The sequence below is a fragment of the Amphiprion ocellaris genome, chromosome 18, assembly GCF_022539595.1.
Source record: "Amphiprion ocellaris isolate individual 3 ecotype Okinawa chromosome 18, ASM2253959v1, whole genome shotgun sequence".
In the NCBI taxonomy this organism is placed as follows: Eukaryota; Metazoa; Chordata; class Actinopteri; family Pomacentridae; genus Amphiprion; species Amphiprion ocellaris.
Genome location: NC_072783.1, coordinates 3,330,867 through 3,348,033, shown reverse-complemented (window position 1 = coordinate 3,348,033; position 17,167 = coordinate 3,330,867). Strand labels below are relative to the sequence as shown.

At 37.4% G+C, this 17,167-nt stretch overlaps 1 protein-coding gene across 2 annotated transcripts in view; it reads right to left on the bottom strand.

The window, feature by feature from the left end:
• LOC111567460 (inhibitor of nuclear factor kappa-B kinase subunit alpha-like) overlaps positions 1-17,167 on the bottom strand; it is a 78,243-nt gene that overhangs the window by 45,398 nt on the left and 15,678 nt on the right. For both annotated transcript variants that reach the window (XM_055004490.1, XM_023268609.3), the window contains exons 12-21: positions 16,929-17,031; positions 16,693-16,816; positions 13,432-13,583; positions 13,279-13,340; positions 13,073-13,182; positions 7,785-7,834; positions 7,570-7,675; positions 6,788-6,935; positions 4,942-5,078; positions 1,266-1,365 (exon numbers count right to left, since the gene is read on the bottom strand). In XM_055004490.1, coding sequence (XP_054860465.1) covers positions 1,266-1,365; positions 4,942-5,078; positions 6,788-6,935; positions 7,570-7,675; positions 7,785-7,834; positions 13,073-13,182; positions 13,279-13,340; positions 13,432-13,583; positions 16,693-16,816; positions 16,929-17,031 — 1,092 coding nt within the window. The remainder of the gene's footprint in view (positions 1-1,265; positions 1,366-4,941; positions 5,079-6,787; positions 6,936-7,569; positions 7,676-7,784; positions 7,835-13,072; positions 13,183-13,278; positions 13,341-13,431; positions 13,584-16,692; positions 16,817-16,928; positions 17,032-17,167) is intronic.

Sequence of the window (17,167 nt, the reverse complement as noted above, 5' to 3'; positions counted from 1 at the left end):
TACCCAAACTAATATGCACTGAATTACACACTGGACACTCCTGTTATACACACTGTAGATTTTACTGTGTTGATTTCTGTCAGTCAGGTGTCAGATTAACACTCTGGAAAGGTAAGACTCAATAATCCAAAAAATAAATAGAAAACATTCTGCTATGAGCACACACTTGTTCCTCTTTAGTGTCACTACTGGTAAAAGCACAGACTTGGGAAAATTTTGCGCTTGTTAGGGGTGTAACTTTAAGTATATAAATCACAAAACATTCAGTGTGTGATGTTTAGGGTGAGACTTTTCCTTCATATTTCCTTTATGTCCTTGTGTCCTGGAACAAAAAAATCTGACGTGCAAGTTCCACAATGTTTCACTGACAGCGTGCTGGCAGATTTGTGAGATTATTATCAGCACACAAACAAATGAATCAACCTTTCTGCAGCCAGAATCTGCGACTTGGTCCGCAAACAATAAAGTTTATTCAAACAAGATGGTAGTGTTGCCAAAGTCGACAAAACTAGAGAATGTTAGTGAGACTCTGTGCAGCTCCAAAGCTTTAACTGTGCCGCTGTTTTTACATGATTTACTCATTTATGAATACGTTGCACTTGTCCTGTTTGCACATTTTTAATTTTATTTTACAGTCAACAGTTCAGACTTTTTTCATTGACTGTATTTAAGAACATTTAGGTGCCACAACTGCAAGAATTATGGTGAATTAGACACCAGAACATTTTCTTTTATTGGAAATAAATGCACAGAATAGTCTATTTTGTGCATTTATTTGTTTTCGTGCACTGTTACACCCCTAATTCTTCAACATTTCACTTCACTAGAAATTCATTTCAGTGTTTGTGTCTGGTCAACCTTATTTCTGCGTGATCTTTATGCTTTTTTTTCTTTGCTACAAATCAGTTTCTTTCAAATCGAAATGATCTTAAAAGAGTAATATAAGATATGTTTAAATGAGCAAACTAAAGCATAGTAAGACAACATAACAACTTTATCATATTCTTGTCTACATTTGAACCCTTTTCTAAATTGTAGATTCATTTTAAGAAGCTTTCTTTAAATACCAGTGACTGTCTCCTAGTTAAAACATACCTTTAATATTAAGTACTTTTTAGATACTGTCAATAGATCTACAACATCAGCAACTGAGGACTGAAATTCAAAAAACTTTAAAGGTTTTCTGAGGCAGAAATCGACTGCACAGATTAAAACCATGGCTAATTTAAAGGCAGCACTCTACTGGTTAAATGTAGTGAACTCACCACTATGCTCTTGGCCTGGTCGTCTGCAGCCTCCTGCATCAGGCTGGTCAGCTGACTGAGGTACTTCTGGTTCTCCTGCAGCAGCCGTGGGGCAGCATCACTGAAACATACAGAAGACAAGTCAGTCACATGTGGACCTCCTTCATGTGTACAAAGTGTTGACTGTATTACCACCTGCAGGGAATCCCAGAAGCTAAAATTCACTGACCTAATACAGCATGTCTATACATTTATCACACTCCATCTGTTGCCGTGTCAAAGACTGAGGTCGAGTACTCAACCCTGTGGCTTTTCTCATGTTTTACAAACACTGAATGGATGCATTTTTTACACTGATTGACAGACTACCCATACAATTATAGTACAGCACTAAGTAACTGGCACATAAATCTACCCTGGTGCAGCCAAAAACTGGGTCAAACTTGTCCACATATAGATATACAGTGGTCCCTTGTCTAGATTCAGAAAACTTTATTTGTCCCCAGGGGGCAATTAAAAGGTACGTAGAGCAGGCAGTGCAACAATGATGTAATAAGAAATAGGGATAAATATATAAACAAATCTAGAGCAAGTAATATGAGAATAAAAATAAAAAAGAGAAAAAAAAGGGGTTTAAATGTCATTATTGTGGTCTATGTTAGTGTTACTAGTGTTTGTGTTTTAGTCTGCCTAGTTAGTTTGGTTAAGTGTTATGTTGTCAGGACCGTGAGTGTGAAGTGTTTTTGATCACTTCCTGCCACATTTTCTCTAAAGTTGTTATCGGTGTGTTTCAAAATAAAAGCATCTGCCAGTTGCACAGTGCATAAAAGGCAGGTATCCTTTTTCCAGCGTCCTTCTCAAACACAGCTCGCCACAATAAATATAGAAAAATATCTAAATACTGCATAATCCTGCGATATAGTGAAAAATCTGCGAGACCAAATGCAATTTAGAAATGGCAAGGGACCACTGTATATACATGCAGCAGGCACAAAGCAACAATGGCCACGTTTACATGAAGTTTTTTGATTTGGAATTATTAATTCGGAATTAAAGTTTTGTGCTTCGCGTTTACATGGAAATATTAATTCTGAATTAAGGTTTACATGGACCGCACGTTTATCCCGTTCCTTAATGCTGCTTTAACGCTTGGGCGTTGGAAAGGATTCTGATTGGACAGGGAGAGGACGTGACGTATCCCTGTTTACCGGAAGAAAACAAACTCCCTTTGCTGCGGCGTTTCTTTTCCCCAACAACATGGAGGAACAACTAATAAGCAAGCTTTTCGCTTTGCTTTTTATTGTCGTGTTGAAACAGCAACTCGACAATGGCGTACTACTTCTGTTGCATCACTTGAGAAGGAGAAGAGAGATAAAATACCGTAGAAGGGAGGCAGACGACCAAGCTGTGTACGTCGCTACGTCATCGCTACGTGAGGAGCCAAGCATGCGCAGAATGACCAGAATTAACTAAAGCGGAATTAACTAAAGCGGAATTAACTGTATACATGAATAGAACGTACACATGAATTAGTTTATTTGGAATTAACATCGGAATAAACCAGGTAATTTATTCGGATTTAACTTTTTAATTCGGAATTAAGTGTTTACAAGGAGATTTTAAAGCGGAATTAACTTTAATTCCGAATTAAAGAGGAATTAAAGGTCTCATGTAAACATGGCAATTAAGCACTGATATGGAGTCATGTAAGTGTCCAGCTGATGATTTAAGCTCTCTATAACCTCTCAGAACATAAAAACATTTGTCTCTTAGCTGCTAAATGCTCCACAAGCTTCACTAAGCTAGCTGCTAACTTTATCCTCTGCCATCGTGTAGTGGATTTTTAGAGCTTTATCTCTAAAACCTGCTTCCACACAGGAAACACTGGGACAAACTAGAGCCCAGACCCCAACCGAATAAATAAATCACAGCATTTGAAAACTCCTACACTTCATGATTGTAACTGAAAGTGACTGTTAAGTTTAGCAAAGAAGAGAGAAAAAAACATTGCAGGCTCCAGATGTGCAAAAACAAAGATGCAATCTAAACGGACTCCAAGCCGTTATCACTGAGGTTAATCCACTCAATTTTACCTTGAATTGGGTTAACATTTATGCAATTAAAGGGCATTTTCATTGTGATTAGCATCCGTATGAGGACTCTCAGCTGCTACATTCAACCAGTTCTGACGTACGGGTGTGAATCTTGGATCATTAATAATAAAATGTCAAACAAAATCACTGCATCAGAGATGTGGTTTTACAGCTACGTATGTCTTATACGGCCAGAACAAGCAATGAAGAGGTTTTAACATTACTAAACACAAATTATATGCCATTGAACAAAATTAGGAAACAGCTAGCAACATTTTTTGGACGCATCATAAGGAAAGAGACCCTGGAATATATCGTCACAACCGGAAAAATGAATGGGAAGAGATGAGAATGAAGATGATAGACGGGCTGGCATCATGGCTACACAGTCACAATTCAGAAAGCAAAAGATCGGATTAGATGGAGGAAAATGATCGCCTACGCTGAATGGAATCGCACTTGATTGATTGATTGAAAGGGCTCCAGACTGTGAAATGAGTGAGGTAAAATTTCACGTGACTGTATGATGATCTTTCAACGGTTTGGTAGCTGTAGCGTTAGCCGTAGCGATGGAAAGTTGTACTTTTGCTCCGACAATCTCTCCTCTCTGTTAACTGCTGCTGGTTCCAAACAAACAAACAATCTATAGCTGATTATTGTAAAAAACTAAACGAAGAGACAAAGGAGGAGGCTAGTGGATGAAGAGAGTCATCCACATGTGTTTCCAGATACATATTTAAGTGTTCAGAAGTTATTCTTCATTCTTAAAAGTAGTTACCCATATGGCTGCATGTATTTCTATATAAATATGCGTTTTCAATGAATCATCCATAATTATTCTCATCTAGTCTCATAAGAGCAAAAGTAGCTCATAAAAAGGGTACAGATGCAGGCAGAAAGATAGAAAAGACAAACTTTCCACCATGACGGCTGCATTTGATGGCCAGACAAATGATAACTAATCACAATCATGCTTTTGGCTTCCTGCAATTAAATGAAGATGATTAACTGAGGTGTTGACGTTTAAAACGAACTCCGCTGGTAAAAAACAATGATGTAGATAAAATGACTTGGTTTAAACTTTAGAAAATCTGACATTAGAGCACCGTATTTTACTCTTTTCAAGGTTATTTTTGGTCACGAGTACAACCTGCTAGCGAGCATGTACCGGCGTTTAGGGAACATCGGGATATTGTCGTTAAGTTTAACGTGTGTTCAGATTATAGGAATAATATCAGACAATCTCTAGGAATGTGCTGGTGGCACAGTTACTTTATTTTTTGATTAAAATATTTTGCAAATATCATGTCTGAACTCCTATGACTCTTTACCATTAATGTAAAAGTACATTATGCTCATTAAGACAGCTGTTCATCAACATGTAAGGTTGATTAATAACTCACTTTACCAAAAAAAAAGGCGGTAGGAAAGAAGAAAGTTGGTTGCAACTATGCTACCAGTAAAAAAGTTAGTCTGAACTCCTGAATTAACCATGTTGTGTTTCCAGTTTAAGCTGAAATTAGACCATTTTTCCCCACAGAGAGGCATGAGATGAGTCAAAAGAAAAGTACTTTCTGAAAACACCACATGAATGAGTGTGTTACCTGTCATTTGGCCCAGGTAGGGATGTTAGTGGGTGTGGGGAGCTGACTGGCTGAGCTGACTGCGACCACTGGGAAACCTGCAGCAGGTTGGACGACTCCGGACTGGCTGCTATCGAGTTTCGTGACGAGTTCTGGGCCTGAAGGAGAACAACAGATCACCGGTTCACGCAGCAATAATAAAAAAATGTCTCTGTCCTAGAGCAGGAATGCAGGCAGGAAGTCCTCCAAGTCTGTTTAGTATTTTAGAAGTCTGAGGAGGTAACAGGGAACAGAAAGTACCACAGCTGGGGAGCAAACGATGACCAGCAGGACACAGTGTGGAGCTGAGGTGGTTGGTTTATTGACTGTTAGATCTAATTAAATTGACAGTTTTATTAGTATTTTTTTTTTTCTCAAGTAAAAACACCAAACATGAAATCGTCAGGAACTTTCTGATCGACCGCCTCTGGCTTTTAATTATAAATTATGAATATCTAAAATGGTATCTGTCAAAATTTAGACTGATATATCAAATACTTTCCAAGGTAAAAAATATGAAAAAAATGGCCTGTTGACCCTGTTCACACATTGAAATTTGAGGTTTTCTGAATGACAATATCTCAGGAACTATTAAAGATGAAATCCTAAAATTTTCACTTTTATTTCTCATCATGTCATTGATTCAGAATCTAAAATATTGAACATGTAGGTCAAATAATTTCCAGTTATGGAGGAGCTGAACGTCCCATCTTTGAGGACATATTTCCAAAAAAAATGTATATAGTAGAGGTTAACTAATGATGTCTTCTCAAGCGTAGGCCATAATAGAAAACAAAACACACAGAAAAGTTTTTAATGTGAAATAATTTGTCACAAAAATGAGAATAAAGTCATTTTCATTAAACTTACTCAGCAGGTATGACAAGTTGTACCATAAAAACAAAAATATTGCTGGATAGCCTGATACAAGTCAAGCAAAAAAAAAGTTCTGGAGTTTCAAAACCGTTCTCCAAATATAAATAAGACAATAAATATTTTTTTAAATATTGGCATATTTTTCATTTTCAGATGCCACTTCAGTCTAATCTTTGGCTTTGAGGAGACTTAAGGAGATTTTGATGTGTGAAAAAAACATGCTAGAAGTGGGTCAGCGAGTATTTCTTATGTATTTTTTTTGAAACCTCAAAGCATTAGATATATCAGCTGGAATTTCAAAATGTCTTTTTATATATTATTATAGAATGCTAGAGATAGCTGAGCAGAAATTGCTCTAAAAAGGTGATGATTTGAGGCTGAATAATCTTATTGTAAAGATTTATCATAATTGTTTGAGATCAAATCAGCTAATTATAAAAATAATGAGCCACAGGAAGCGAGATAATGAAAATAACTGTGCAGCTTGGGCTGAGTAATTAATTAAAAATAGTATCAAAACTGTAATATGCTCAAGTGCAATATTTAAATTGCAGCAGCTGCAATTTGTTGCTAAAGCTAAAATGAGTCACAACATGTTATAAATGAAGAATTATGGCTACAGAGATGCAGCAGCAGCTTGTAAATTATATTCTCCAGACTTAAGGGAACATTTCTTGTTTGGTATAGACAACAGCAAAAGTCACATTCATTTTCATATTATGTGACATAGAAAGCATATGTCATAATATCTGTCAGAGTATTTTAAAACATGACTGCTTTTTGTACATTGTTCAGCCCCAAGACAGTGCAGTGTGGTTTAATTTAGCTACAGCAGATTATTAAAGCAAAGGCAGCCTTTTGTAAGAACGTATACTGTATTTCTTAGTCAAAGAAAAAAGCAAAAATCTACAAAACTGATATGGACGATAATAAACAAAACACGATTACTTACACAGGCGATCTTGAGTAAATGCCAGAACTCTCTCTGTCTCTTTATCTGCATCTGCATCACTGCGTTGTCGGCGTCCTTGATGCTCTCCAGAGTTTTCTCAATTCGTGGAAACAAGTCGATGATCTTCTGTTTGCTGATAAGGATCTTACTGTTGGAATGAGGCCGGCCAGAATAGAACAGAGTCAGTACTGGAATGATTTAGTGAACGGTAAATGGTTGTGTTGATTTGACATCTGAGAAAGCAAATAAAGACATTTTGAGGAAAACACAGGGAAGATTATTTTGCCATTTGTAAAATTAGAATTAGAATGGCTTTATTGTCATCATACATGGCATGATGAAAATATAAATAGCTTCCGCTGGACAGTGCACAACAACAAGCAATAAGTAATAAAATGTCAACATTAAATAATAAAATCAAATGTACATATATAACAAAACAGTATTAAAAATGACAACCTCTGCAAGGGAGGCCAGATATTTACAATATGGGAGGTAAATGAAATGGAATGAGAACCAGCAGAATATGAATATGTTAGAAAATTGTGCAAAAGCAGCAAATAAATAAAAATAAACCCACAGTGAATAAAACACAACAATTAAAACTCTTGGTGCCCAGATAGCTCTACCGGTTGAGCCAGCGATCCATGAACCAGGGCTATAATCTGCGACGCAGCGGCCTGGGTTCGATTCCAGCTCATGGCCCTTTGCTGCAGGTCTTCACCCATTCTTCTCCTTACTTTCCTGCCAAAAAAACAATTACACCTCTTGAGGAGTCTAACCTGAGGTGTGTGAACAGATCTTTGAGGACCTTGTCTTGGTTCTGGACAGTCTGGATGATGGCCTTCACCATCTCTGAGCTGTCGCTGCTCACATCTGAGTCAGGAACTGAGAGAAAAAAATACAAACACACATTCAGTTCTAAAAAAACAAAAAAAACAACACATTAGCAAGAGATTACGTGAAGAGCTACTGCAATTATTAAACTGTTCCTTACTTTTGCATTTCATCTTCAGTTGTTTGTAGAGCTCGATGGCTTTTTCTTCTCTGCAATAAAACAAATTAGTTGCATTGAAACTCTTCAGCTGAAGCTTTTCAACGTCTTTAGATTACAATCTGACACTTCGTGTTTAAAATGCTACAAACATCCTCGCTTCCTCTTCTGTTTGCCCGACGGAAAAGACACCAGTCAAAGCCTTTAGAGCAGCACAGAAGACGGTTTGTCTTCGAACAACAATCCTTTCAAAGCCGAAACTCTTGACTGCAATCCTGCTCGTGACACAACAACTATTCCCAGGATTTACAAAAGGAAAAGTAAGAGAAAGCAGCGGCTTGTGTAAACATTTCCAAAGGTCTGCTGGATGTGCATGAACGCTATTGGCCAAACTTTTACAGTCACTTCCTACAAACTTCTTGCACGCTACAGTGATGTAGAGGATAAAAAAAACTCATGACCAACTGTGCATTTCTTCCTCGCTGTAATTGTCTTTACTTCGCTCCCTTTACTTTGTGATATGAGTGATGGTGGAAGCATCTGTGCACATTTCTGATGTGTCATTCTCTGTTTACTAAACAGTTGGGGGTTGTGGCGATCACAGGGTTTACAGAGGAGATGCCTCTACTAGACGTCAGTGAAAAAGAGAACTGAGACTCTTCAAAACTTGTTGTCTTTGCTTCAGTAATGTCCAATAGCACCAGAAAAGAGAAACACAAGCAGCCCTGGCGTTTGTCAAGTTATATTTTTGAGCAAAATGGTATGAGTTTTGCATGTGTTTAGTCAAATAATTATGGTGGTGCTGGGAACATGAATGATTTTACTGCTATCCATCCCATAATTGTTGAGAAGGTCAGCTATGAAGCTTAATGCTAACCTCAAGCTCAAGGACATGTATTGCAGAATAATTCATTGTCTGACAACATTTCTCCATCAGAAATTCCCTTGTAAATTCTAAAATGATGTCCAAGCCTCCTTCCTGTTTGAAAATCCGAGAATCAATAAAAATGCAAATATTTGTCACTTCAAAATCTTAATTACGGGATACAAAATGCCTCCTACTTCACTGAAAATCAATTATCAGCGTTTCTGCAACACACTGAGGAATTTGAAAATAGCCTTCTAGCATAAGATGTGTTTGAAAATAGTCTCTCTGTGACTTTTCTGAAGCTACTGCGACTTGATTTGCGGTTACATTTCTTTCACATCAAGCTTCAGTTCAGCGTTCACTGTGGAATAACTTTAAAAGGCGTGACTGAGCTTTACAGCCTGAAACAAAATTAAAACTGTGACAACATGAGTTTGTAAAACCACAGAGTATAAACTCTGGTTCAGATGTGCTGTAAAATATAAGATGTGTGGCTATTAAACTACATGACTGTGCTGCTGTCAGCTGAATTACAGCCTGAACTATGTGCTTTATAATCATCAAATATAAACAATCACTAAAAGTTTAAACATGCTTGAATTGAATAAAACTGAACTACAGCATTAGTCTCATTATTTAAGAGCCACAACTTTTAAATTTAATTTAGAATCTATTCATTGTGCTGCCTTTGGGTACTGACTTGGTGTTCAATAAAAATGTTTAAATACTGGAGGAGAGATAAGCAGTTCTGCTATCAGTGTTTACAAGAACGCTGTGTTAAGACCTCTACACACTGTGTGATTTTAACAATCTTACAAGTCCACAGTTTGCTACACTGTACGACACAAATCTAATAATCTTTGGGCGCGACGTGAAGTTTTCTCTGTGCAGATTGCACGATGAAAACGCAGCTGAATCTCAGCCTATGATGTACGTGATTCGACGTGAATGCACAAGAATAAAATATCATAAGCGTGCGCCGTCCATCCATGAAAAATAAACAACCGAAGCATGAACGGAGCTCCTACAATCACAGGGAAACTAGCCAGACATGAACCCTACAATCACAGGGAAACTAGCCAGACATGAACCCTACGATCACAGGGAAACTAGCCAAACATCAACGGAGCTCCTACAATCACAGGGACACTAGCCAAACATGAACGGAGTCCTCGCCCTGCTGACATTTATGTGTTTGGAGAGAAATCCCAAAAAAAGGAGGAGGAGGAGAACATGGACGCAGTTGTGGTTCGGAAAGACAGGTCAACTGGGATGCCAATTTTGCAAAGGGAACTTGAAGTAAGTACTTGTTAGCATCTACTAGCATTTTATGTTTGCATTTATTGCTATGGTCTGTCAATTTCCCAACAAAACACACTACAGGGTGGGCCATAAGTTTCCATACATAGCAAAATGTATAATGTGTATTTTTTTATGTTTCAGATACCCTAGAAGATGCGTTTGATGCTATCTTCGGGGGCACTTGAAGGCCATGGTGTATCAGGTGAAGATACGAGACATAAATCATCTCCAGGAACGTATGACCAACGCCATTACAAGCAGATCTTCAACTGTGCTAATGCAAGTTCATCAACAGTGGAAAACACAGATTAATATGTGTTTTCTAAACAATGGTAATCACATAGAGCACATTATATAAATAAAAACGGTTGTCCAACATAAAATGTTTATTTTTCCTGTGTATGGAAACTTATGGCCAACCCTGTACATGTAAACGTCATAAACAAAATTATATTTTGATGGTACGAGCTGGAAGACACGTCAGAAAGGCTTCTGCTGCCACAACTCTACCAGGCTGTCTTCTTTGTTTAAATCCCACATACTTGTTTTGATGCATTTTTTTTCTGCAAATCATCTATCTGGGTTTAGCTCCAGTGTGGCGCTGATCAGTACATCATGTCTATTGGTTAGTTAGTTGTCGTAGGTCCAGCAGCATCACACTACGAGACGATTACCCCAAATTTCTAACAGTAAGAATTTTATGGCAGCTTGTCTTTGGTCACCATGACAACGGCCGCCTCACTGTACAACACAGGACCACCGATTTAGAGCCACAACCAAAGATATGGCCACCATTCTGTCACAGTTGTTGTATTTCGTCTAGGACGGCCAAAAATCCCACAGTGTGTAGAGGCCTTTACACATGTTTTCTCCCAACCATGAGACATTCGTCCTTGAAGCATTTTATCTTTGCAAAACTAAGACACATATCTTTCTTTATCTTTATCTTTCTCTGTCTGTGTCAGGATTTTAAGTTCAGTTTTCCACAGCTGAGGTCGCAGTTTATCCCTCTAATCAGGTATGATATGTATATGAGCAGCTCACACAGTTAACCCTCCTATTATCTTTAGAATAGCGTTACTTTTAAATCAACGTAATCAATGTAAGGAAAGTTTGGTTTTACCTTGCTGCAAAAGTAAAACCATACTTTCCTTACTTAGTTGTTGGTTTAAAAGTAACGCTATTCTAAAGTAAGAAACAACAAAATGAACATAATCCATCTTATTGTCTTTGGGGTCGATTTGGCCCCATTCAGTGTTTAATGTTTCTAAATAAATGATTGACATCTTCTTTTTTTATTCATATTTAATTACATTTTCTAAGCTAATTTCGATAAACATCAAATTAATGTGATATGTTTTCATTGTTCTGTGTACATGTTGTACGCATCAGTGTTCTTTGAGGCTTTTAGCTAGAAAACATAAGAAATATCAACATTTTACACAATTTAGTTTTGATTGTTTTGGATGATATTGAGGTCACTACGAAATGCAAGTTATCATCTTCAAAGAACTTTAGGGCCCTAAACTTTTTGAAACTGTGTTCATTTTTCCTGAACATAATCCATGTTACTATTCTTGATAACTTGTTTTTCATTATATGTCATGGAGAACAAAAATATGTACTTCGAAATAATATAAAGCCATTAAAACACCAAAAAGAGACAGTCAGTGAGATTTTATTGTGATCTGGATACTTCTGGTATTCTGGATGTATGAGGGAAATGGGTGGGGTTTGTTTTATTGAAAAGGTGACTTAGGTAGTCAACAAAAAGACACAAACTTAGGGAAGAATTTTAATTAGAATTATTTTCTAGAGGTTTTAATTGCTGGAGTCAAATTGACCCCAAGGATAAAAGATGTTAGTAAATTTGAAGGTAATAGGAGGGTTAATTAAATCATGCAAACATGAGTCCATGATTGAAAAAATATCCATGAACGAGCTCATTGTTTCGCTGTGGCCGTGCTGATAAATTAAGTCTGAAATAGTCACAGCTTAATTGGAACTCTCCTTCAGATAATCAGCTTCACAGTTAAAGTGCCTGAAGCAGGGGATGCTGTCTTTAACTGGATGTTTGTATACGCAGTAGAAGAAGTACTTCAACTATTAACATTACACAGTAAAAACACTGCCAAAGAAAAAGTCCTGTGCAGAGCTCAGCACAGTGTACTTACATTTACTTATTGTCTGTTCAAGTTGGAGCGTTTAAGTCTGATTCTAAACAGATTTTTTTTATATAATAATGAATATTTTATTTAGTGGGTAAAACCTGTGTCCACAGTGCTCTAATCATTCCCACCACTACAACATTAGTTTCTATGAGGGGATCTGTTCAAAATGTTTCTGTTTCTTTTGCTGGAAATAATTATCGTATGTATTTTAGATTTAAATGATGATATTATACTGTAGTCTATTATAGTGATTTGTTCAAAACAATGCTGCTGCTGTGCGTAACTCAAAATTGTTAATTTATAAACAGAAAAAAGTAATCTTAATTCTGTTCCTAACAGTTTTTCTGCTTTTTTAAAAAAAAAAAAAAAAAAAAAATCAAGAACTGGGTTTATAAGCAGTATCAGTGAGAGTAGCCATCCCTACATTCTACACATTAATGAGAAGTATCACTGGCTAAAACACACTTTTGAGTGGAAGCTTAACCGCTTTAAGCTTCAGGCGCCTGCAGTGGCGTGTAATCGCAATATTCCCGGTTAGGAGTCCGTCCGGAGCGCCTCTGCTGCATGTGATCCTCTCGACACTGTTCAGTCTGTGCCGCCAAACTCTCAAAATAAACCCACTAACCGATAAACACCGCAAAACCAAATCGGAAATTCAAGTGATCGCCAGTGTGAATGTGTTTGGCATTGGAAATTTATTTTAAAAAATCTATAAAAAATCTAAATAAATAAAAAATCTAGGCGGTAACACAAGTTCATTACAGTCATTTCTCTCACAGACAACCAGAAAATTAAATATTACTACTTATTTTAGCCACACTGCTAGCAAAGTAACTAAAACCTCTGCTTGAGTAATAATTTACATACTTGTAAAATGATGCTGATAACTGTGTAAGCTAATGATGGTAGTGTGTGACTGTGTGCTCGTGTTGGACCACATTAACACTCACAGCTGCTCCATCTTGTCTCCTTGGCGTCGGGCGTAAGGACTCCTCTGGAGCTCCACTATCTCCGAGTGCAGAGCCATGATCTCATCGTCCAGATGGCTCACCTCCGCCACCTGCAGGACAAACCGAGAATCAGACAGTAGCTGCCACAGCAAGCGTCTGCTGCTCAACATCACAGGCCAGTTTTATTTTTCAAAAACACGTCTTACCTGTGCGAAAGCTGCTGCTCTCTCCTCGTTCTCCTGCCAGGCCTTTAGCATCTTTTCAGAGGCTTTGAACAAACACAGACAACTCATCAAAACAAACCTCCTCTTGCTCAGCTTCATCGAATCGAGAGCAAACAGCTGCCAGCCAACACTCACAAATGCCGTAGTGCATCTGGTCGCTGTACTTTTCCAGGTCGTACTGAATGCTGCTCTTGAAGAAGTCCAGCTTGGCCTTGAGCTGCTGGGAGAAGCCAAACATGCAGTTTTTACACCTGGTCAGGTTGGTGTTGTAGCGCAGGAGACTCAACCTGGAGAGAGAAGAAGGACGAAGGGAAATAAACAACAACAAAGCAGAAACACAGGTTCGATCTGTGTGTAGTTTTGCATCTTGTTTGTCTGAATGCAACATCAAAACTGAAAATCTCTCTCTTGCATGATTACTTTCTAAATGTCGTCTATAATTTTTTAAATTCTGACTTCTCTGATTTTTAATTTCTAATTTTAACCCTCAATCTTATTTATTTTTTTAAACTGCTTAGTTCCTTTGTTGTTATGATTGCTAATCTAGCTAAGTATTCATTTAATTTATTATCATTTTTACTATTTATTTTAAATGACTGCTCTGACTTCTCTCCTATATCTTGTTTGTCTGTGTTGCATGTTTTAACTGCCAAAGCACTTTGTGAACCCTGTTCTTAAGGGTGCTATATAAATAAAGAGATTATTATTACTACTATTTTGGCAAATAGAATACCCAGCATAGTCATGGGCGTTAATTCTGTGAGTGTACTTAGATTATTATTAAACTGATGAGAAATTTATTTTTTAAAATTTATTTTACCTTTATTTTAGCCAGATAAAAATGTTTGAGAACCCGTTCTCATTTGCAAACATGACCTGTCCAAGAGGCGCCAGCAGGAACAAATACACAAGTAAACTACAGACACAAATAGACATATAAACATAACATAGAACTAAAGTAAACAGGTCAACAAGTACGAAGCATGGAAGTTTATACATGAGTGACAAAAATGTGCATGAGGTGTAGGAAAGTGTGTGTGTGTATATTATATATGTGTGTGTGTGTGTGTGTGTGTGTGTGTGTGTGTGTGTGTGTGTGTGTGTGTGTGTGTGCGCGCGTGCGTGTAAGTAAAGTGATCAGCAGGAGAAATTTGTTGGAGTTTAAGCTTGAAGGTGAAGAGTGACGGCAAAGTTGAAAGTTTGAGGGTGTTTTGTAAGATGTTCCAGTCGTCAACTGCTGCAAAGTGAAAGGAGTTACGGCCAAAAATAGTAGAAGTACTGGGGATGATGAGCTTCATGTATTAACCAGACCTCGTGCGATATGAATTATGGGTAAGGTGAAGAAGAGAAGACAAGAGGTAGGGACGTGTCTAAGAATTACTGTCAATATTCAATCAGCAGTTAAATGCTGCAATAAGGTTGTACAGGAATTGACTAAAATGAATATGCTTCTAAAAAACTTTTAAATGCCACATATAATCAATTTATTACCCGTCTAGTCGTCATACCCGACAATGCAAGTATGAATTATGAAAAAACTGTAGTTCAAACAGTATTACGTGATTGTAATAGTCATATTTGTTGTCTATTGTGTTGTTTTACAGTGTGGTCATACTCAAAGAAAAGACTACCTTGTCCTTGACAATAAGGCCAGTAATTATTTTAATTTAAAATAAAACAATACTTCCCATCAGTATTTCTAATAATTCCTAATCGTATAATAAACCTGGAGTCAAATAAGCAGCAACATTGCAAGGAAGCAATAACTAATTAAAATAATTAATAAGAAGGTAAGTTAAGTCAGTTTCTTTGCTCCTCTAGCAGCAGCAGTGACAGTGTTTGCAACAGGTCTGATTTTGTTGGCAAAACTCTACAAAAATGCCCAATCCACTGCTGAGACGATCCCACTTTTAGTTTCTAGGTGTATAAAAGTCTCAGTCTGCCTGCAAACTGCAAATACCAAAGGCATTTTATAACTGAGCTAATGGTAGATAAGAGAAAAATGCTCCTTCTGTAAATACCATGTTTGATACGCAGAGAAACTTTTTCAAAGACAACTCGCCTCTCTGAAGTTGCATATCTGACATAGCTTGCATGCTGTACTGGTACATCTTATATACTGAACCGTCTGTGACCTTCGTTCTGAGAGGAAGTCTGTAAATATGTTGCCTTTCGTGCACCTCACATTAAAAAAAACAAAAAAAACAAAACAAACTTCTACCTCAGCAATTTCCTGCACAGCAAATCTCTTCTACATAACTGTAATATGAAATTGGGGCACTTATATTAATTGAAAAGCTTTACTTAGACTCAGCTCGGTTAAAACATCAAGTCCAACTTCAAAAAATCAAACTAATTTATCACACCTAAATTAATCGAGGAGGCCATTTAATAAACTGACTCAACACCCAACAACACCAACTTAATCTAAGGTAGAAAAAAGTCATTTAGAGGTAGTTTTTTGTTGTTATGAGTTTGTTAACTCCTGTAATATTTGTAAATAACAATGTAAAAGTTCGAGTTTTGTTCATATTGTACCTCATCATTTGTGGTTTAATATTTGTACGACAGCAGTGACATTTTGTCTCTAAAACCTATTAATAATCCGAATAAATAAGTGTGATCTCAATATCGCTATAATGGCTGCTTGTGTTTAAACTAGGGCTGCGAGATATTAATTAACCAGCAGATTATTCTAACAATTAATAATTTATTTTTCAGAAAACATGTCAATTTCAACTTTAGAAAGTCTACAGATATTCAATTATTTGACTGACTGGCATTGCAGATTACTTGTCTGTTATTTCAGTTTTTGTATAAACAATATTTACTCTTTTATAACTTTCTCCTAATAAATAGAACAAGTTCCAAACATAAGCTGCATAACTGGCATCACTTGCATTTTGTTCTGGCGTATCTTACGCCCTGAACAGTCCGTGACCTTAGTTCTGAGAGGAAGGCTGTAAATATGTTGCACACATGAAATAAACAAACTTCTACCTCAGCAATTTCCTGCACAGAAAACGTCTGCAACATAACTTTAATATAAATTTGAGGCCGGTGTATCTGCTGTGCTATCTGATGATCAAACAGGGTAAAACATCAGGGTGGGGGGCGCACTGAGGGCATGGCTGTTAATGAAATATAAAATGCACCAACTTCCAAAAAGATAAAACTAGTTGGAGCTTTTGTTACTCCCAAAGTGATTGAGGAGGCCTTTTAATGAACTAACTTAACAACCAAGAACAAAAAACTAAATCTAGAGAGTTAAAAGTAATAAGAAAGCTCTGCTATTTTGCTGCTATGATTTTGTAAAATGCACAAAAATCTGAGTTTTTATACCCTGCAGTTGATTAAGCTCATACTGCATGATTTGTGGTTAAATATGTGACTCACATGGCAGCTCTCTGTCCTTGGAAAAGTCTACTGTAATCTTCTTTCAGGCCACAGATGTAACTCACAGCTTCCCCCCAGACTTTCTTCAACATCACCAGAGGCAGCTGCGTCTTGGCGTCTTGCACTGCGAAGGAAAAATGTGGCCGACGATAACTTCACAGACTGGAGGAGGCAACAGCACTGTCATCTTGTAGATCAGATAGCATCAGCGCAGTAGTAACTCAAAATAAACTCACCGATGGTGTTGACTTTCTCAGACAGCCGCCTGGCGCTGAAGGGACCGGAGTACGTGGTGATGCTCTTGTCAAACAGGTAGACGATGTAGCTGTCCCATCCTCTCTACACAGGAGGAAAGAAAATCACCACTTATACAGACTGACAACACCTTTCCTGTGTTTCAAAGGAACCTCACTGTTTGGTTAAAGTCCCTTCACATTCATTCAGTCAGTGTGGGGTGAGTCATAATGCTGGGGGA